General features: G+C 41.1%; 1 protein-coding gene across 11 annotated transcripts in view; it reads right to left on the bottom strand.

The window, feature by feature from the left end:
• BLTP1 (bridge-like lipid transfer protein family member 1) overlaps nucleotides 1-21,881 on the bottom strand; it is a 115,321-nt gene that overhangs the window by 1,014 nt on the left and 92,426 nt on the right. For 5 of the 11 annotated variants that reach the window (XM_064149935.1, XM_064149924.1, XM_064149927.1 and 2 more), the window contains 23 exons: nucleotides 21,759-21,868; nucleotides 21,326-21,416; nucleotides 20,231-20,290; nucleotides 18,276-18,520; nucleotides 17,419-17,634; nucleotides 16,786-16,966; nucleotides 15,995-16,187; nucleotides 11,099-11,260; nucleotides 10,854-10,993; nucleotides 10,061-10,265; nucleotides 9,493-9,696; nucleotides 9,198-9,377; nucleotides 8,874-9,011; nucleotides 7,790-8,050; nucleotides 6,566-6,716; nucleotides 6,156-6,313; nucleotides 5,500-5,692; nucleotides 5,012-5,229; nucleotides 4,145-4,396; nucleotides 2,874-3,077; nucleotides 2,197-2,391; nucleotides 1,485-1,619; nucleotides 418-583 (listed from right to left, as the gene is read on the bottom strand). In XM_064149935.1, the coding sequence (XP_064006005.1) occupies nucleotides 418-583; nucleotides 1,485-1,619; nucleotides 2,197-2,391; nucleotides 2,874-3,077; nucleotides 4,145-4,396; nucleotides 5,012-5,229; nucleotides 5,500-5,692; nucleotides 6,156-6,313; nucleotides 6,566-6,716; nucleotides 7,790-8,050; nucleotides 8,874-9,011; nucleotides 9,198-9,377; nucleotides 9,493-9,696; nucleotides 10,061-10,265; nucleotides 10,854-10,993; nucleotides 11,099-11,260; nucleotides 15,995-16,187; nucleotides 16,786-16,966; nucleotides 17,419-17,634; nucleotides 18,276-18,520; nucleotides 20,231-20,290; nucleotides 21,326-21,416; nucleotides 21,759-21,868 (4,058 nt within the window). The remainder of the gene's footprint in view (nucleotides 1-417; nucleotides 584-1,484; nucleotides 1,620-2,196; nucleotides 2,392-2,873; nucleotides 3,078-4,144; nucleotides 4,397-5,011; nucleotides 5,230-5,499; nucleotides 5,693-6,155; nucleotides 6,314-6,565; nucleotides 6,717-7,789; nucleotides 8,051-8,873; nucleotides 9,012-9,197; nucleotides 9,378-9,492; nucleotides 9,697-10,060; nucleotides 10,266-10,853; nucleotides 10,994-11,098; nucleotides 11,261-15,994; nucleotides 16,188-16,785; nucleotides 16,967-17,418; nucleotides 17,635-18,275; nucleotides 18,521-20,230; nucleotides 20,291-21,325; nucleotides 21,417-21,758; nucleotides 21,869-21,881) is intronic. The other 6 variants (XM_064149925.1, XM_064149929.1, XM_064149932.1 and 3 more) reach the window with 6 other exon arrangements.

Raw genomic sequence — 21,881 nt, 5'->3', positions numbered from 1 at the left:
ACTCAGGTACTCCAGCAGTGTCAGCAGAGGTAAAAATACAACCTCTGACACAGACAAAACTAATTTTGAGTAATCAGAAGCAGATACTGAGAGCAGTGTGCTGCTTCTATACACACCATCTTTTCTGCTAAGTTTAAACTGCCATATAGCAACTAGCATCCAGTGTTTTTTTTATTTTGTGGTGACTGCTTAAAGACTGCTGAACTGCTTAACTAGAATGCTAAAAATGTAGAACTGCAAGATGGTATCTTTCCTAGTAACACAGCCAAAGGTGTATCTCTGACAGAATTGACATGGTTGATCCTCTTTGGAGCTGAACAGCATCAGCTTGGAAGCGCTGGTGCCGTTGCAGGACAATATCCAAAGACAAAAGGAAAATGCATATCTAGAAACACTGCAGAGAAGCCAGTTTGTTACCTGAGCGTGGGTTCCAAATGCCAAGTATTGCACATAAATTCTCTCCAGTCAACTGTAGTGTAAGAAATGCTTTCTTCTGCCTCTTTGTCAGTGGAGCTGTCTTCTAGAGCACCAACAGAGTTTTTCTGCCCTGGGCGAGCAGCCAAAATGCGAGGAGGAAAAATTGCTACAGAATGGAGAGAGAACAAACACCCTGAGGAGTTGCTCGTTAGCATCTCACTTGAATTCTCTTTGTACATCATTAAAAGAAAACAAAAACACTAATCTCAAAAAAAGAAAGATCCATCTGTTTCAATTTTGTAGAATTTCTGGCAAATGGTTTTGGTCTGAACCAAGTGCTAGTAAAAAGCACCCTGATAATAGACATTAGATAACACAGGAATGGAAGAATCCTTTCTGACAGTCCAAAGCATCCATATTCTTTCTAATGCAGGAGCAAGATGTACTCAGAGTACAAGCACAGTAGTGCTTGTACTGCTGAGCTACAAGCTCAGTAGTAAAGAAAGAAGAGAAATCCAGGAGTATGTCTGTTCTCCACTGCATGCTACACATAGGTGCTGCATTGGTGATGACAGAATTATTTTTGAACCTACACTTTGCAGCAAAGTGTCAGGCAGAGACCCAGGCACAACCCCCTGCACAGCAGTGGTGTGTCAGTGTAGCGACATTCCAAGGTTTGCATGATTGTCTGCACCTACGCTGCCTCCAGTCCTACAGGATCTGACTTAACATCAGCTCAAGTGTTTCCCAAACCATGTTGCACTTGAGAACTGACAGAATACTTCTTGGCTTTCACGGTGAAAGAACCCAGAAAACACTTTCTGTTATCACACATTTAAATTTCCCTTAGAGATTGAGCCAAGAGGTAATCGTCATTTCATAGCAGTAAGTCCAGATTTCATACTATTCATTTTTATTTCAATCAAATAGAAGTTAGAGACCTTTTCTTTAATCAATTATTTCAATTTTTAACAAGCCAACTCTATTTAGAAGTTTGAAAATATTTACTATTAAATAGCTTTGTAACTGCAGAATGTCAGGTGAGTGTTACCTCATAAAAAACTTACCTTTCTCTTTTTCTTTTAGATAAGCAGATACCAAGTCATGCAGAAACATAATCAATTCGGCATCCATAGTTACACAGATGTGGTCTGTAAACTCTGTTACCACGCTGCATTCCACCTTTGGTTTAACATTTGTATCTACAGTCAGATAAAAATAGTATTTACACACTTTTAAGTATATACAATATGCATAAACACACATGGAATTGGAATGCAAATCATTTGAAAACAACATTGCTTTTACTGAACCAGAGGCTCAGAAGAGGGGAAGAACCACAATTAGTGCTTTACAACTTCAGAAATTAACATCTTAAGCTTTTAGAAATCTTACTTCCCTCCACTTCAAACTGTTATCTGCAGATAACACTTTGAAGTGAAAAGCATAAAGTTGAAGTTCCCATTTCATATTCCCTTTTTCGCAATGGTCTCTTTAACATTTGAATAAAAACCAGAAAATCAGCCCCTTGGAAAAGGCCACTGGACCTGAAATGTTTGTATTAATTTCTCATGGGGAGGAATGACCAGTCTCTGAACTAGATCTTCACTTTCCCAACAGAATTCCCTCTACATTTTGTGATGAAATGGTATCCTTTTCTTGCAGATCTGCAGTAGTTCTTAGGTTAAATGCTCTTATCAGTGTGGAAGCATTCTATTTAGTTCCTCATTTATGACAAACAGCTCTGGATCAAGATAAAACAAATTAACTTTACTGCACCTTGTAATGAAGGCTCTTGGGGCTCCTGAACATGAATAGATTTGAAATCCAGCTGCATCCTTGGCAATGCAAAGATGGTTTCAGTTTCATGGTTGTAACTGGAGCCACCTCTGAAGCCACTTAGCAGACTAGAGCTTTTCACTGTCGTACTGCTCTCTGGGTTGTTAGCATCAACATTTCGAAGCAAGTTTAACTCTGCATGGAAAAGAGGAAATTCCTGATGTCCTTTGAGACATTCAAGATCAGACTCAATGCGTCCCTGCTGACTGCAGGGGGATTGGACAAGATGACCTTTGAAGGTCCCTTCCAACCCAATGCAGTCTGTGAATCTGTACGTTACAAGATCGTGACTGAACGTGAAACAATTATTTTTGCACGTAGTGAAACAGGAAAAGACTAGAACCTCTGCAGTGCCAGATACATAAACCTCTTGTACACTAATAGAACATTTTGTCTTTACTTTTGAAAAGGGCTTAGTTCAGTGACACTTCAGCTGTTCAGCATGCTGCTGTGCTTCACTCTGCAGTTCACCATAAGGCTCTCAAGACAAAAAAGCTTCCATTATTTCTAATTCCCTTCTCCCTGTACCTAATTTGAAATGTCACAGCTTTCCAACAGCACAATCTGCACCACCTGGCAAAAAAACAGTCCCCAAACTTAACAAACATATGTCTAACCTTCATTCCTCGTGGCTGTAACATAATTGAACCACTCTTTCACGCTGGCAACTCCATGAGGAGGGTTTTCATGGCGGCGCCTTGTTATCTTTGTGATTGTTGCCATGGGGCTTTCGAGGGCTCCACAGGGTTTGGTGACCATGGTGTTATGGCCCAGATGAAAGTCCAGGGTTTGCACAATATAGGTGGAGTGTTCACTAATACCTGCAATGAAGGTGTGGGCAGCATGGGATGAGAGAGGGAAAAATAACTGAAACAATAGCTTGGTAAAGGGAGAAGGATTTCTCCTCTCACTCTTCTCTCCTCATACAGGTATTTAACATGAATAATTAGTATGCCAGTAGCATTGAAACTGGCAGAAAGCTTGCAAACAACACAACAATTAAATCCTCAGGATTTTAGACAGTAAAAAACTCTCATTTTGAAGACAAATATAAGCAGTAAGACCATAAAAATTCAACATACTGACACTAAAGGACTACATAAACACAGACCTGCAATTAACAAGGCATATTATCAGGGACATAGCTAGTGCATTGCCAAAAATACTTTGCATTATTCCACAAATAAAACAAGCTGTGGTAAAAATGCACAAGGAATAGATTATTACTTTAGGTGATTGTGCTAGTTTGAAGCTAGCTAGAATGTTTTGGTGATAAGACCTAGATTATAAACTGTGAAAGGAAAACAATGGTGATGTCTACTTCTCTCATAGGCTTGCTGAGATGTATAAGAATAAAAGCAAAACATAGATAAGGGAGTCTCTCACTTGGGCTGCTGTCTGAGCTGCATCTTACTCTCTAACCTCATCCTCCATTTTGGACTAACCCACTTTGCTTCCTAACCCCCTGGCCGAACCTCCACTCTTCCTTGGGACTGGGGTAAGGTTGAGAGGGTTAGGGGGAAGGTGAAGGGGTGGTTGAGAGCCCCTCCTGGGGACTCAGGTTTCTGGGAGGGGGAGTTGTGTTTCTGTATTACCTTTTTACCTTGTATATTTCTGTCTATAACTGTATATACTGTAAATATCTGCTTGTATATTGTGCTAGCTGTAAATATAACCTTCATTCCTATTTCCAGAGCCAATTGAGTCTAGCCTGGGTGGATTCTAAACTGTGGGGGGGCAGGGAACACCCAAACCATCACAGTGATATATTTTTGGGAAATAGTCTTGATCCATATTGAAAGAATCCAAGATTTTCTTTCATTTCTTCTTACACAAATTATAACTCATTTAAAGGAATTGAGACATGTGAGGAAACAGTTGAAATTACCATCTTCCCAAACTTTCTGGGCTTCTGTCCAAAATGCAATATTGGGTTCTTCAAGGTGAAATAAGGCCCACGATTTTGAGCGGAAATTAGGACCATGAAAACAAGCCAGTGTCATATGGTTTCCGTGCAGGCTCATGGATCCTCCAAACTGCATTCCATCTTCTGGCAGTGGCATCTGAAACAAGGATATATGGCATCCAGACAGCACTTTCAGAACTCCTGGCCAGTGGCGATGATGGGCTGCATCCAACACTGGAAAGTAAACATGCAACAACAAGAAGGAACTTTAGGAAACAGACAAAGGAAAGATTGTTGCCATATTGGTATTTTTAACAAACACAGAATTATGAATTGTATTTTCTAATCTCCTTCACTGACATGGTTTCATCTTCATGCTCTAAGATGGTTGCAGCTTAAGAATACCTGAACACTTGGGAATCAATGACTCATTATGTTCAGACAAATTATAGTTCAAGGTCATGATTAACTGAGAATAACATCACACTCCCACTGCAATGCAAGGCAGAAACGTGGGGGGTTTTGTGAAACAGACCTCAAAAGAGAACCTGAAAATTGTTTTGAGAAGTGCATTGAAATACTGAAAACTGCAAAAATGTTGTATTTTTTAAGCAAATCTCTATATTTTTAACTAAAATCTGAAAATAAGTTAGCTTGTTATTGCATCCCAGGTCTACTAAATGGAGTTGATGTTGAGGTTTTTGAAAGAGTATATGAACTAAGAAGTTCACAGGCAAGTGTACTAATTTCAAGTCAAATAGACATACTTGCACATGTAAAGTTGCTCAGATGAATTTTTGCTACAAAAACATCCTCCTTGGGCAGATCACCCTTTTTTGTATGACTTACATTGCTCATGTGAGCTTCTCTCTAAGTTGTTGGCCACTGTCTTGGGAGGGAGATAAGGAACAGGTCCCCAGGTGGACAGAGCTCGCTTGCTTGTATCAAACTGCTGAGTAAAGAACTCCTGGAGTTTCATTCCTATTTTTATTAGGTCTGGTGTAGTCGATCTTGAAATCATCACTTGGAAGATATCCCATTTCAAGTCCCCATGGACAAATATCTCACTGTATTTTAAAAGTAAGAGGAACATTACCAATTAATCTATTTCCTACTCACAACAACAAAAAAAATTCCACCAAACAGCAAACCAAAACAATGAACTTCGAATCATAGAATCAACCAGGTTGGAAGAGACCTCCGAGATCATCCAGTCCAACCTATCCACCAGCCCTATCCTTTTTGCTATCTATTAGACACACTTCTAGATATAAAACATATAGGCAGAATTTGATCTTATCTGACATTACACATTTAAAACACAGAAAGCAGTTTACCTTTTATCAGACATGCTTGAGTCCAAAGCATTATACAGATTAATTTTCCATTCATCTTGTAGTTTAAGGTCAGCATTACTGAAGATTCCCATGAGGATACTGGATCCCATATAATCAACACGTGCTTCAGTGGAACCCATGGTGATCTGAATTTTATGATTGGGCTGTTGGTTTGGATGCTCAGAAATATGAGCTGAAATAGAACCAAAGCAATACTGAAATACAGGAATTTTTTTTTTCCAATGGTATCACCCTTATGCCACCCACATATTACAGAAGGGCTGAGAGAGCACTGGTTTCTTCCAGATGCATAGGGAGGTCACAGCGCTGTGGTGCTCTGAACACCCAGGCTCCTTCCAAAGCAAAGCAGTTTTGCACTTCCCAGACTGTAAGCTCTTGTGAAATTCTAGAATACACTGAAATGCTGTCAAATCATTCAGCTGCCATCTGTCCAGACAGCTGAAGGGGGCTGGAGAGTTCCATAATGAAGTAATGCAATTTTAAAGCAAACCCTGAGCTTGAATCAGAGACTATCCCATCAGTTCCAAGTGTGTTTCATAATCAGAATGCACAAGCAAGAATCCAAAGTTTTCTACACTAGCCCGTTCACAAAGTGTGCTACTCTTCAGTTTTTCAGTGAGAGCTTTCCAACTTACCCACCATCTCCAGGGTATTAACATCTATGGTACCACCAACAACTCCCCCTCTGGAGTCCAGCTGTGATCTTCCCAAGCCAACAGACATGCTGATTTCCCTGTCTCTGCTACTCCCCACAGATAGACGACCTTGACTTTTCAAACCACTGGTGGTCCACCTAGAACAGAAGTGAAAGTAGACACCAGTTTGCCAGGCTGTCAAAAGAGAAACTAAACATTTATTTATATTTGTTTATTAAGCTATATGTGACTTCAGGATTAAACAGCTACCACTACACTTGAGGAGTTTCACTATTCAAAACTGATAAAGCTTGGCTTTTAAAGCTAGAAGACAAGAGGCTGTCAATAATCTGTGGGGAAAAGGGGATTTTTTGGTCCCCAGAACAGGCTTGATCTTGTCTTATACTTACGTAGTATTGCCCATTACATTGCTCATATTCATTTGAACATTTAACTGTTTGAGGTTCATAGCAAATACAACCAGTGTCTCCCATGGTGTTCCTTGCTGGCTTCCAGCTTTACTGGACTTATTAAATGGAGTTGATGTTTTTGAGAGAGTATCTAAACAAAAAAAGTAGACAAAAATATTAAATATTCATCCATATACTAGGAAAATCTGCTGTATATATCACTAAATGGCAGACTGACACCATAGTTAAGCAGCACCACACAACTATGAGTGAGGAAAAAGTAGACTTAGAGAGTTTGCAATGTGTTGCTTTAGTTCTCAGAGAATTTAATAATTTATTTCTACTAGTACCTTTAAAAGGATTTTTTTTCCTTTGCAGGAAGTCACACAAGAGCATTTTTTAATTTACTGAGCTGTTTAAAAATAGCAGTGTATTCAGAAAATTAATTATTAGTATTTGAATATTGAGGTAGCAGTGATTTGAACAAGCACCAAGTCAGAACCCTAACTCTGAGGATTTTCCACTCACAAAAATCGTGGCAATACTCTCAAAAGTCAGTGCAAAATTGCACTTCCTATCAAGGCACCCTACCAACTGTAAATCCTTCTCCATCTGTGTTTTCTCCTAAAAACCTTTCATATATAGCATCATGCTTGCATTCTAACAGAAAAAATACCTGTCCTTTCTTCTCTTACATTTTCCCTAGATTAGAACAAGCACAACACTTCTAAATCTCCTGTATCTAATGCCATAAATACTCCACAGAGCCACTCCTACTACATAAAATATTTGCAGCAGAAGAAAATAAAACCTATTTTATTTCTTACGTAGAGGTTACCCATATTTAGACTTCTTAGAATGAGTCCAAACATGAAATGACCTCACCTATGAGCTGTGATATTGACCCTCTGCTTAAGAGCCTGGTAATTGCTTGGATGAGAACAGAGAACCAAGAAGATGACAAAGCCATCAAATTAAGCTGTAGAACTCCTCTAATCCCAGCTAAGTAGCTCTTGCTCTAGTAAAGGAATCTCATGTTTGTAGAAAGTATGCTAACAAACTACCATTTAATTCATCCCATTCAGACATTTTCCTCTCTCTGTGCCATTGACTCCACCCCCAAGGAGCAGTGATGGTTGCTTTCTACAAAGAGTAATGACATACTTTATTCATCCAACTCATGGAAATGCTTCAAGAAACCTTAAGAAAGCCTTGTCCACTAACCTCTCTGAGGCACTGAAGAGTCAGACACACTCCTGGATCTTGTAACAGCTGGAGACTTCAAGCTATGAGATGCTGTCCCTGGGGACATACTGTTGCTTGCGTTATGTTCACCAAAGACATTAGGTGACTGTGCCATGTGTGTAAATGAAGCAGACTGGCAGGGCTGCTCCCACGTCCTGCAGTATGCTTTCCGTGATGACTCAGGTGAAAGGTGCTGGCTTACCCCTTCAATTGAATCTGGTGTTCCAGGACCCGATGCTACTAGAAAAAGAAAGCAGCACAGGAAAGGCACAAAAATTATTTTGTTTGTGTTTAATGATCTCCTCTACAGACTAAGTATCATAGAATCATAGAATCAGCCAGGTTGGAAGAGACCTCCAAGATCACCCAGGCCAACCTAGCACCCAGACCTATCCAGTCAACTAGACCACGGCACTAAGTGCCTCAGCCAGGCTTTTCTTAAAGACCTCAAGGGACGGTGCCTCCACCACCTCCCTGGGCAGCCCATTCCAATGGGAAATCACTCTCTCTGGGAAGAACTTCCTCCTAACATCCAGCCTATACCTACCCCGGCACAACTTGAGACTGTGTCCCCTTGTTCTATTGCTGGTTGCCTGGGAGAAGAGACCAACCCCCTACTTGGCTACAACCTCCCTTCAGGTAGTTGTAGACAGCAGTGAGGTCCCCCTGAGCCTCCTCTTCTCCAGGCTAAACAACCCCAGCTCCCTCAGCCTCTCCTCATAGGGTTTGTGTTCCAGGCCCCTCACCAGCTTTGTCGCCCTTCTCTGGACACCTTCCAGCACCTCAACATCTCTCTTGAATTGAAGAATGTATTTACTTTATTGCAACTAAAGGTTTTCTACTGCTTTTGTTAATTTAAGACCTCAAAGTAATTTAGTGACCTATTTTAGAAATTTTCCTTTTCTCCTTTCTAGAATTTTCTACTAAATTTATTTGACTGCCTATGGAGTGAAGATTAACACATTTGCATCTAGTCACATACGCACAGACAGAACAATTCACAGGTAATAAATGCTTATATTCCTGTTCTAATGCCCTTGTACAAGAAGAAGCAGTATCTCACCTGGCAGGTTTATTGTCTGATCACCCAGAAAAAGGCGCCTAGCAATGCTTCTCCTATACCAAGCCCTTGGGAAGGCGAGAATCTCGCTGAGTCGGCGCATATCGTACTTAAAAGAAGCAGATCCTATATCACAGACAGCTGAAAGAAAAAAATGATATGCACATAGTTGTAAACTCTCAGGAGTGACAAAAAATTGATTACACACTATGAATAGATGGCTGCCATATAACATCTTAAAAAACTGCTGAGGGTAGAAGGCTACCACTGGAGTGGCAGTTCTACAGTTAGCTGAACTGATGGGAGTGAGATGCAGCAAGCATTTACCAGATATGTTTATCAGTGTAGTATCGATCTTGCTGGTGGCTTTGCTTGCAGCTTGACTCTCAAAAAAGGAGGAACCTCCTGAACGCCTTATCCGTGACAGGCTGACCTTGACAAACTCAAGGTTAATGCTCAAAGAATCTTTCCGGCCAGTGACCGATGTTGGCTCCTCGTCCACGTTACCTAGAATCAGAAAGGAAAAAGCTTAATCTTCTGTGACCTTTTCCAATCTTCAGTTCAGAAAACCACACCAAACTTGAACTGTGTTCATTAAAGCAACAAAAAGCTCATTGTGTACCTAAGGCTCCTGATCCAGGGGTTAGAACAGTAACAGCAGACTTTTGTTTTCCAGCTCCATATGGATGGAACACATAAAGCGAGAAGTCTGACATGCAGGCAGTGAAGCTCAGGCCTGAGGAGCTGCTGCTCGACGTTGTCAGATCTGACTGACTGCTGCTGTGCCGTGTCCTGCCAAGAGGGCTGCCTAGTCCAGGTGAGGAACCTGAAGTCAAAGAGATTTTGGTCAAAAGTTAGTTTTAGTACAAACGCATCTCGAATATGAAATACTGACTCCTAACTGCAATATTAAACAGCCCACACTGACAACAGTCTGTGTATTGATGCTAGCCTTTCATACGAGATAACTCGTTTAGCCCATGCAAGAACAACTCCAATATACCTTCTCTGTGTGCAGGCTTTTATAGGAAACTGATACACCAGGAAGAAATTCTACTGAACTCACTAATACATAAAAGTCTTCAGCCTTAAGGTGTGTAAAATCTTATCTTCTGGTCCAGTTATAGACAAGAGAACACTATATTAAATAACTTGCACACTGTACGTAGGATAAACATTGATACACATACCACCTGGTGCTCCAGATTTACTAATGGAATTCTTTGAGCTGCTCTGTGAAGTATTGCCACCAACTGACACATTTTCTGATGGGTACGTTGTGCCTAATGTTTCCAGTTCTCCTCGATTTGAAGAGAAAACAAGATCCAGGGAAGGCAGCTTCAGCATGCATTCAACTCTGGATACTGGCAAGCAACTGAACTTGATTTGAGAGGGCTGAAAGACAGAAAGAAAGTAAAGCATTCAATGCACAAAGATGCAATTCTTCTAAACATGCCAAATTTGGCTTATAATGGCTATGCATTTAGTTTTTATATCCAAGCAAATCACAGCCTTTTCAGATTGGACTTAAAACCAGTAAGGTAACTCTATACAAGTTTATACAGATACATTAACTTCAAGAAAGCCCTTTTAAAATTAATTTTAAAATTAAAATACAGGAAGCCTGGATGCAGCAGAGGGCAGGCACATTCCTTTATTTTCCACATCACGTGAGAAAAAGGTAATTGTTATTTGTGTCTTGCAATGGTACACGTAAACAGTGGCTAGGCATTCTAGTTATGAAAGGTATTTTCAAGCAAGGGACAAGAAAAAAGTAAAAGTTCTGAGCATTTCTAATTATTGTGACTTCTCCAAGCAGCTCATTTCTTTGGCCTTCAAGGGACTAAGGTACACTAGACACTGACAGTTCAGAAAGAACACTTTAAAACATTCATTCTTTTTCAAAGAGCAAACTTAGAAGCATGGATTGTCTCAAGGACTATGACTGAAGTTACTACACTGAATGTGGAGTTAAAACCTCACCTGAACTCGTACATAAACCACCACATCTACTGGGAAGGATGAATATGCTGATGTTGAGGATGAGACTAATGATGTTGTGGACTCTTCTAAGGGGTCTTGTATATCGAATTGTCCCATGTCTTCATCCTGTGAACTAACAGCTTTTAACAAGTACAAGAATTCATTAGAAAGTGGAATTTAACTGGAGCTCAATGCCACCAGAAGACAAGACAGAGAAAGGGTCTAGAATATAAATCTGAACTGACCTGTGTAATTCCTTTCAATGGGTGTAATTGGAATGGTTTCAAGAGCTTTCTCTAGAAAGTCCAGCAGGCATGGGCTAATCACCATTTCCTCTGGCAATGACTGGAGTGCTACCCATGCATACAGTTTAGCCGTTTTCACTCCACCGCTTCCTTTCCCTTTGGCTGTAACATTTAAAAGAGACATTTGTCTCATGTGATACCACTCAACCATAACTGATAAACATTAGAAGTTACTTCATAACTAACAGCTGTTTCCTCCAATTCCCTATATAATAATCTGAAAAGACATAAATCAGATTGGTTAGAAAAAATTAAGCCACAAGTTTTAGCTAAGAAATCCATGCAAAATCAAGTCCATTGCATCTGTTCTTAGCCCTGCTTCACTCAACTCAGACACACACAATTCTTCTCCACATACATGATCCAAAGTAACTGCAGCTGCCTGGAAATCAAAGTGAAATTAGGAAAAAGAAATACAATAACCTAGGAAGAAAGTAAGTTTAAACTGAGAAAATACCTCACAGAATTCAAACTGTAAATGGCAACACTCACTGAATTTAAACAAAGAATAACTAAAGACCCTAAAGTAGTGTTTTCAAAAGCTCTGAGCTAGCCAGAGCATAAAGTAATAACGTTCAAGAACCATAGACTGGTTTGGGTTAGAAGGGGCCTTTAGAAGTCATCCAGTCCAACCAGAATGAGGGGGGACAGTTTCAAGTTACTTGAATATTCTGGGACTTCAATGCTGCAGAGAAAGGGCAGTCTAGAAGGTTTCTAGAGTGTGTGGAAGACAACTTCTTATCCCAGCTGTTATGTGAGCCAGGGGTGCAGCCCTGCTTGACCTTCTGCTTACAAATAGAGAGGGGCTTGTGGGGGAATGTAGTGGTCAGAGGCTGCCTGGGTTCCAGTGACCATGGAATTACAGAGTTTTCAATATATGGTGAAACCAGGAGGGGCAGCAACAGAACCTCCACACTGGACTTCCTCAGGGCAGACTTCAGCCTATTTAAGGAACTAACTCAGAAAGTTCCTTGGGAAACAGCCCTCAAAAACAAAGGGGTCCAGGAAGGTTGGACCTACTTCAAGAAAGAACTCCTGGAGGCACAGGAGCAGCTGTGCCATTGTACTGGAAGATGAGGAAAAGGCAGAGGTGCTTAACACCTTCTTTGCCTCAATCTTCACTAGTGGGACAGGTTGTCTCCAGGACAGCTGGACTCCTGAAGTGGTGGATGGAGTCAGGGACCAGTACAGTCCCCCTCTAATCCATGAGGAAGCAGTAAGGGATCTGCTAAGTCACTTGGATCCTCACAAGTCCATGGGACCGGATGGGATCCACCCTAGGGTGCTGAGAGAGCTGGCAGCTGAGCTGGCCAAGCCACTCTCCATCATTTATCAGCAGTCCTGGCTCACTGGAGAGGTCCCTGAAGACTGGAAGCTGGCCAATGTGATTCCCATACACAAGAAGGGTCGTAAGGAGGAGCCAGAAAACTACAGACCTGTGAGCCTGACCTCAGTGCCAGGCAAGGTCATGGAACAGGTCATCTTGGGTGCCATCACAAAGCACCTACAGGATAGCCAAGGGATCAGGCCCAGCCAGCATGGGTTTAGGAAGGGCAGGTCCTGCCTCACCAACCTGATCTCCTTTTATGATCAGGTTACCCGCCTGGTGAATGTGGGGAAGGCTGTGGATGTAGTCTACTTGGACTTCAGCAAAGCCTTTGACACTGTCTGCCACAAGAAGCTCCTAGCCAAGCTGGCAGCTCATGGTTTGGACAGATTCACTCTGTGCTGGATCAAGAACTGGCTGGATGGCAGAGCTCAGAGAGTGGTGGTGAATGGTGCCACATCCAGTTGGCAGCCAGTCACAAGTGGTGTTCCCCAAGGATCAGTGCTGGGCCCAGTCCTGTTCAATATCTTTATTGATGATCTGGACGAGGGCATTGAGTCCAGCATCAGTAAGTTTGCAGATGACACCAAGCTGGGAGCAGGTGTTGATCTGTTGGAAGATAGGAGAGCCCTGCAGAGGGACCTGGACAGGCTGGATGGGTGGGCAGAGGCCAATGGGATGAGATTTAACAAGGCCAAGTGCAGGGTTCTGCACTTCGGCCACAATAACCCCAAGCAGTGCTACAGGCTGGGGACTGAGTGGCTGGAGAGCAGCCAGGAAGAAAGGGACCTGGGGGTACTGATAGATAGTAAGCTGAAGATGAGCCAGCAGTGTGCCCAGGTGGCCAAGAGAGCCAATGGCATCCTGGCCTGCATCAGGAACAGTGTGGCCAGTAGGACAAGGGAGGTTATTCTTCCCCTGTACTCAGCACTGGTCAGGCCACACCTTGAGTACTGTGTCCAGTTCTGGGCCCCTCAATTCAAGAAAGATGTTGAGGTGCTGGAGCATGTCCAGAGAAGGGCAACGAAGCTGGTGAGGGGCCTGGAACACAAATCCTATGAGGAGAGGTTGAGGGAACTGGGGTTGTTTAGCCTGGAGAAGAGGAGGCTCAGGGGTGATCTTATTACTGTCTACAACTACCTGAAGGGGCATTGTAGCCAGGTGGGGGTTGGCCTCTTCTCCCAGGTAACCAGCAATAAAACAAGGGGACACAGTCTCAAGTTGTGCCAGGGTAGGTATAGGCTGGATGTTAGGAAGAAGTTCTTCACAGAGAGAGTGATTTCCCATTGGAATGGGCTGCCCAGGGAGGTGGTGGAGGCACCGTCCCTGGGGGTCTTCAAGAAAAGACTGGATGAGGCACTCAGTGCCATGGTCTAGTTGACTGGCTAGGGCTGGGTGATAGGTTGGACTCGATGATCTTGGAGGTCTCTTCCAACCTGGTTGATTCTATGATTCTATGATTCTAAGCCAACAAGGGAGGCAGCCAGACTGGATGGGCAAGGAGCTTCTGAAGGAATTAAAGATAAAAAAGAGGTGATAACCTTTGGAAAAAAAGGGGAGGTATGCCAGGAAGAGTTCAAGGATGTTGCTAAGTCTTGTATAGGTTGGACTGGATGATCTTGGAGGTCTCTTCCAACCCAGTTGATTCTATGAGTCTATGATAAATTGTGACAGGGGAGGTATAGGCTGGATGTTAGGAGGAAGTTCTTCAAGAAGGATTTGCCACTGGAATGGGCTGCCCAGGGAGGTGGTGGAGTTGCTGTCCCTGAAGGTGTTCAAGAAATGACTGGATAAGGCACTTAGTGCCATGGTCTAATTGATTGGATAGGGCTGGGTGATAGGTTGGACTGGATGAGCTTTGAGATCTCTTCCAAACTGGCTGATTCTACGATTCTATGACCTTCAACTAGATCAGGTTGCTCAGAGCAAGCTTTGTCCAACCTGACCATGAATGTTTTCAGGGATGGGACATCTACCACTTCTTTGGACAACCTGGGCCAGTGTTCAACCATACTCACTGTAAAAAAGTTTTGCCTTACATCCAGGCTAAATCTTGCTGCCTTCTTAATCTGTGGAAGAGGCTAGCACTTGGATCCGTGCTCACCAAAGCATAAAAATATGCACAGAAAGTATTAGTACCAGTCTCTCTGAAGTACCACTAGTGGAATGAAAAGCTACATAAAGATACTGATTTTAATTCTCCAAGAAAAATAGAAGCATTAACTAAATAATTAAAACAGAGCTTAAAAATCCTTCCATTTCCTAAATAAAACAAGCACTGAATTTTCATTCTATGCAAAGTGTTCTGCCTAATGCTTCTGACTAGATGGTCCTATTTTGCTCTTGCTGGAGACCAGTGACAATAAGAGAAGATGGGTTTTCATTCCAAAGGAACAGTAATAGAGAAAATTAATATAAATAACAATAAATGTGTTTCAAAACAAATCAGAATGAATAAATAATTATAAAAGCACAATGCCTAAATACAGTAATTGCAATTTCTAGTTTGAGGAGACATCATACAAGTATTATTTCCATAAGCCCCCCCCCCCACCAAATGTAGAGCAAAGACCAGAAAGAAGATCTGAAAATACAGAATGAAACTGAAGAAAAGTGGTATAAGCCTACAGTAAAGAACGTTTGGTAGTCACAAAGAGAATAGACACTTCAGGAAGTAAGAGCTAATGGTTCAAGAGCATGGATAATTGAGGAGGGTGTCCCCATTTCACTGTTCTCTCCTAACAGCTCTGCTGGTTTTGATTAAAATAAGAACAAACAAAAAAACCCTCAGTTTTTTTCATTATTATTTTTTTCTGCTCAAATTCTGACAACATTTTGACTTTTTTAAATGCTGTTCAGATGCCAATGGAGAGAAGAGTGAATGTCTCAGAAGTTGGTGGCGCAATCTACGTAGCTTTAGATCTGACATGATGTAACAAGAGATTCCTGCTTGAAAACAGGAATCATTGGAGATAACACATAACTTTTACAACTAGTGTTCATCAAATCATGATTATTTAAGGGAGTGTTGAAGACACTGGGCTGATATTTTGATTAATACAAACGTCTAAACAGCTGCTTCAGTACTACAAGAAATAATGCAGTTCCAGAAGGCAATAATTTACGCATTATTTGTGTAGCAGAAGGCTCTTAAAAGCTGAAAGAATTCTTTGAAGAGCATAACATAAGGAAACAAGGCTTCATCTGATTTTTTTTTTACTGTGAATAATAAAGCAGTTAGTATTTACTTTTCATACAGACGGCAGTGAAAGGCCATCACTGGGATATGACGACTATGACAGAAATATTACTGAGGGGCTGGAGAGAGATTTGTAGACATGCAGCTTTACAAACTGCATTCATGCTTCTGGGGCCATGTGTTTGTAGCCAAAGTTAAGACTTGGTAAATCCAGTGTGTCAGGTTACGTGCAGAGAGATCTAAAGCTAGTACATTACACGAACAAAAGAGATCTCAATGATCATTTTAGAAGGTTATTCTCTATAAGTACCTGATGGGATGGGTGGGGGTTGGGGAGGAAGTAAGGTGTTAGCCTTGCTGTGGATAGTGCTAGATAAAGGAGGAGATGTGGCAGTATCTTTCATACCATACAGCTTGGACTCTTTGGAAAGAGTTCTTGGCAAAGAGGATCCTCGAGAAGTATTTGGCGATTCAGTCTTTAAAGTCTTAGAATTGTAGTGCAACTGGAAAGCAAGGAAAGATCAACTTACTTCATGCAACTTGCTCAACTGCTGTACAGTTTATCGACTACAGATCCATCTGTAGAATTACATCTATTATCTATAGACTACAGGTTTCTGTATTTTACTAGGATATAGGAAAAAAAAGGGTTATAAAATGAAAGGAAATGTACAGTTTGAGAGAAGACTGTCTCAAAACTGTTCAGTACTGAGACTCCTACATTAAGCAACACAGAAGTCACAGCAAGAGAGCTTTATGTGACTAAGATGCCCTTTCCATGAATTACCAACAGTGAACAGATTTTCCTTGACCTATATATTAAACAAATGCTTAATTTTAGACAAGAAAATGCTAATGGAAGTGATTTCATTACATAATATCACATATGCTGTTTGTTATGGAGGGTCACCTGACACAATTTTATTTATGATCAACTTTTGATAGGAGCTTTACATCTATCCCTTCCCTAAGAACTCGAAAGAGATTTTTCCAAGGTGCTCACATATATCAACTCATACATACTGTTACAGTGTATTTGCTTTGAAATCATATTTGAGCAAAGAGCAAGTAGTTCTCTGCTGAGTCACATGCTCCTTTTACCTTTACATCCACCCCAGGAATATAAAACACTGTCGTTTCCACATCACTAGATTTTGTCTGGAGAGATGATGGCACTTTTTTGCCTGCGAGTAAGTGGGTGGTAGATGCATAATTAGTTTGAAATTTCTTCTTTTTTGAAGGAGACTCTTGATCCAAACTTCTGGAACTCCGATCATAGCTCCTGAAATAAATACCCTGATTGTTACTAAAACAAGCTTAATACTCATATTAATAACAGCATATTTTCTAGTAGTAAGAAATCTACAGATGTCTAAGCCAAATCTGTTGTACCAACTATAAAACTAAGCATTTCAGTGTGGACTTGACTCTGTTTTCTGTGAACTCTACTCCCTTTTTTCTATCGAGTCATCTTCCATCACTTTCTTTATGTGATTATTTCAGGCAGTAAAATGCACAAAGTTATTGCTGTGTTAAAAAAAAATTAGGTTATCGCTGCTACAAATAAAGTGATGGTAACAAATCTATCTTCCATGCTTTTCAAGCAGATCAGTGCTTAAGAGTCATTAATTACTGCAGATGTGGCTGTGACTTAATGACAGAAATATCAGCTTAAGCAGAAGAAGCTACTCATACCCTCTCCTTCATAAAGCAACTAAGCAACACGCTTCTTACCTCCGTAAACTAATGTCATCATGCTCTTGCTGAAGCATTGTAGGGTGCAGCACACATTTTCCACAATCAATTTCAACCCTGATATCAAGTTCAAAGTCAATATTTCTCTCCGTGGTGGTGCCAGTCACGCTTCTGTTGGTAGGTGTTGTTGGCCAGCGCTCAGTGAAGAGCTGGTGGACGGCAGCAAAGCCCGTCGCTTTCTTGCGGGAGGTGCTCCTGCACGGGCACAGTTGTGGGTTAGATATTAGCATGGCTTTGACCTCAGCAGATGGAGGGAGGCATTCTTAGACTATGACCACACTCAAGATAGAATCTTTTAACAGCTTTTATGGAAAAGGCCTTCTGTGATCCAGAGCAACGCAGTGATCCATCTTCCATTAGCACACAACGCATAGCTAAGCATCCTTTCTTTGCATGGAATACTACGAAGAACTAAGCCTTTCTTGAATGCTAACTTGAGAAAAGAAATGAACAAGGGTATACAATAACTTTCTTATTTGTAAATTATTTATTTTACATGTACTTTTTGGAGGCATAATCACTGGATAAAACTGGAAGTTATGCTACATTTCACAGATCTGTCATTTGACACCATTTAGACCTGCCCCATGACTTAAAAAACTCACTTTCCAAGTTCTTTTATTCTGTTACAAGCCCTGAAATTTCTAACACTTGCCTTCTTTTTGGATCAGAATTCCTTCTTCCTTCACAGTCATCTCTGCTGAGCACAGCCTCCTCTGCCTTCCACATATATACTTAAAGCAAAATTCAGCCCTTCATCAGTAACAACATTTTGATGTCAGTATTTAAAATCTGTTCTCATAATTTCTGTGTACTCCCTGAGAACCATTACTTACGGTGGTTTCCTGTAGAAATAGGTCCTCTCTCTTTCATGGTCCTCCTCCTTCTCAGAGTCTTCACTGCTTGACGATAAGCTGTCATCCCGGCGTCCTTCTTCAGGCTGGAAGGGAATGCCGGGTGAGAAGACTACTGGAGTTTTGGGTGAACCAAATACCGAGCATGAGCCTTCACTAGTAGATGAGTAATGGGAGGGACCGTCAATAGTTACAGACAAAAGGTCCATTTCTGTCTCCTCTGGAAACTGATTGTAGAAAGACAAAAAGATATTAAATTTCCACAGATATAATTTCCACCAAGAATGCATTAGATAGGTCTGGAAATAAAGAAAGCAAGAGTGCTGTGAGAAACTCTGACTCCCAAGCTCCTCACAACACAGAGACAGCACGTGGAGAAACTGCAAGACAGATGATGAGAATGAAAGAAATGGAAGCTTGTTGGGTAGACATTTGCCATTGCCTAGTGATTGAGCTCAGTCTGTTAGCTAAATACAAATCATGCTCTGACCAACCAACACCATCAGAAGGAATGGAAATGTGTCATTTAAACTTAAAACACATTTTGAAAGAAAAGAGCAAAAGACAGCAAAAATCATCATGGACCTTGCAGAGGGGTGAGGCGCCCAGGAATGTTAGTGAGGCGCACGTGCACATGCTAACACAGAATGTACAGCACCAGTTTGCAGGTCTGGGCAAGTGTGCTTTAACACAAACCACCTTCAGGCCAATTTTCCAAAAGGGACCTCCTGTTTCTCACATAAAAGCACACCACAAGCACCATACAAGCAATTTTCAAACACGAACTTCTTCAAATGCCTGTGACAATTACCTAGACTTGTTAGCTTAACACCAACACTACCCACACAGTGTTACTATAGAGCTACATGGTTGTTGTCTGCACGTTCAAATTGGAGCTCTGTTCTCACATAAAGAGCATTTCTAATGCCACTAAAATATCAATGGGTTTTAATATCCAACATCAGATACCTCTAAGTGTTTGATAGCACTTTGCTATCCAACAAAACTTAAGCTAATAGGGCTTATGCATAACAACAACAAAAAGGCAGGATAGATTTTAAATATATATATATATATATGTTTCATGTCCACCTCCTTCTCAGAAACAAGAATTATTTCCTGGGAGCATGAGGTGAGTTGCAAGAGAGCAGAAGTATGTTACTAGCTCTTGAGTCTGGAGGGGTTGTTTATTTTTGTCTGTTTGGGTTTTTGTGGTGGTGGTGGTGGTGGTTTGCAGTTTTTCATTGTTGGTTTTGTATGGTTGGTTTGGGGTTTATTTGTTTGATTTTGGTTGCTTTGGGGATTTTGGTTGGTTGGTTTGTTTGAGGTTTGTTTTGTTTCAAGAAAAAAAAATCTTCACTAGTGATTTTCCCTGCACAAGTGTTTTTTAAAATACTTAAAGAACTCCAGCATTTTTTCTCTGGCTATTAAGTTTCAGTACATCCCCTACTCAGTATCAGTTGAAACTATTCCTATTAACTACAGGAGTTCCAACAGAAATAGAAGTGCGAGAAGATGTCCTTCCCCCTAGCAGTTATTTTGTGCTGGTGTTTATGCTTGCAGCCTTGGAACAGAGTGTAACAGATGTAGGCACACACTAAGGTTTTCTTCTAAAGCATATATCAAGGTTAGACTTCCATCACTTCACATCAGCCTTGAAGGGTCTTTGTAAATACACCAACAAAATGCCACTAATGCATTTTACAAAAACTAGCAAGTTTCAGCTTTACACAGGTGTGTGGAAGCACTCTGCAAAGTTCATTAAAAAATAATCATCCCTGTTCTTTTGTTTGCTTGACCTATTCAAATTTAAATATTTTGAAATTTGATATACATTCTGTTTAGCTAAGTGCAAGAGAGATGAAACACTGAAAAGCAGCTCCCTGTGAGATAAATTAGTTCTCTGGCAAAGAATACTTGTTTCTTCTCAGAAATACCTGAAAATACCCTTCCCTTGGACAGCTGGATTGTGCAATCCCCAAAGCTGTTTTATTCAACTTAATTAGAAGTGGGGAAAAAAAAAGTAAATTAAAACAAGTACAATAAAGTCAGCCATGCAAAAAACAACATAATAGGAACATTTTAAAAATGAGAAAACACAAGCCAAATGAACGAGTCAACAATCTATCTCAAACAGACAGAAGGATATACCTGTAGGGATACAGCAAACTGACTAAAACTCAATTCCAAAACTCTAAACATATTCAAACACAAAGAATACTAGGATGATTTTTCACATTTCTGATCATTACAGAACAATTGCTACTGTGTCAGCCTAATAAAACCTCCAAAACTATTACCAAATAACTTCAGTAATGATTGCATTAATTTCTGTTTCAAGAAACCAAAACACATCTATCAACACAATTTTATCTTCTAAAACCACAGCCATAGTTTGAGGCATATACTAGCAGAAACAGAAACACAACTGCTGTCTAGCTCTGGGGCCTGCAACACAGGAAGGACATGGACATGATGGAGCAGGTCCAGAGAAGTGCCACAAAAATGATTAGAGGGCTGAAGCACCTCTGCTATGAGGACAGGGTGAGGGAGTTGGGGTTGTTCAGACTGGAGAAGGCTCCAGGGAGACCTAACAGCAGCAGCCTTCCGGTACCTGAAGGGGGCCTACAAGAAGGCTGCTGAGGAACTGCTTAGAAAGGCCTGCAGTGACAGGACAAGGGGCAATAGTTTCAAATTGGAGAAAAGGAGACTGAGATTGGATGTTAGGACAAGTTCTTTCTCATGAGGCTGATGGAACACTGGAGGAGGTTGCCCAGGGAGATAGTTGATGCCCCATCCCTGGAGATATACAAGATCAGGATTGACAAGGTTCTGGAGCAACCTACTCTAGTGGAGGATGGACCCTCCTGACTGTAGGGAGGTTGGACTAGATGACCTTTGGAGGTCACTTCCAACCCAAACCATTCTATGATATAAGCAGTTCTGATCTGCCTAGCTATACCTATCTCATGAACTTGTGACCAAATACTACAGGGAATACAGTTAAAAATTATATGGCATATAATTCTTACAGAATCCTGTATGTTGAAGGTTACTCTGGGCCCAGGAGATGCAGCATCTACACGGATGTCTGGGAGGTCTTCACTGTCTCCTAGTCGAGAGCTATATGCAAAACCAAACCACAGCAGCTGATGAATTTTGTTATAGGGTTTTATATCTATGCAAACATTTGACTACATAAATATAAGGCAAAAAACCAAAAAGTACCATCAATATTTATAATTTTATTAAGGAATAAAGCATAAAATCAGAAGCACTTCAGGTACACAAACAGGAAAAGGAGGAGAAGCAGATGATATATAACTGGGCCAGAGGTTTACTGCTAGCCAGCCTATGCTTATTTCTTTACACAGGTAAAAGAACTGTTTCAGCTGAAGTCCAGTATGTCCTCTGTTACAAAGACAGACATTGCTGTCACAGCACTCAAGATTCTCAGCAGCTTACCTTGTTCTGTCCATTCTCTTCAGAGGTGGTCTTCCTGATGCTGAAATACTCTTAGATCGGCTATAGCTGGGTTTGTAGCTGAGACCCCATTTGTCTTTCAAGGAGGCAGCCTAAAACAAAACC

Source organism: Pogoniulus pusillus, chromosome 10 (assembly GCF_015220805.1).
Source record: "Pogoniulus pusillus isolate bPogPus1 chromosome 10, bPogPus1.pri, whole genome shotgun sequence".
Lineage (NCBI taxonomy): Eukaryota > Metazoa > Chordata > Aves > Piciformes > Lybiidae > Pogoniulus > Pogoniulus pusillus.
This window is presented reverse-complemented; position numbering and strand designations above follow the sequence as displayed.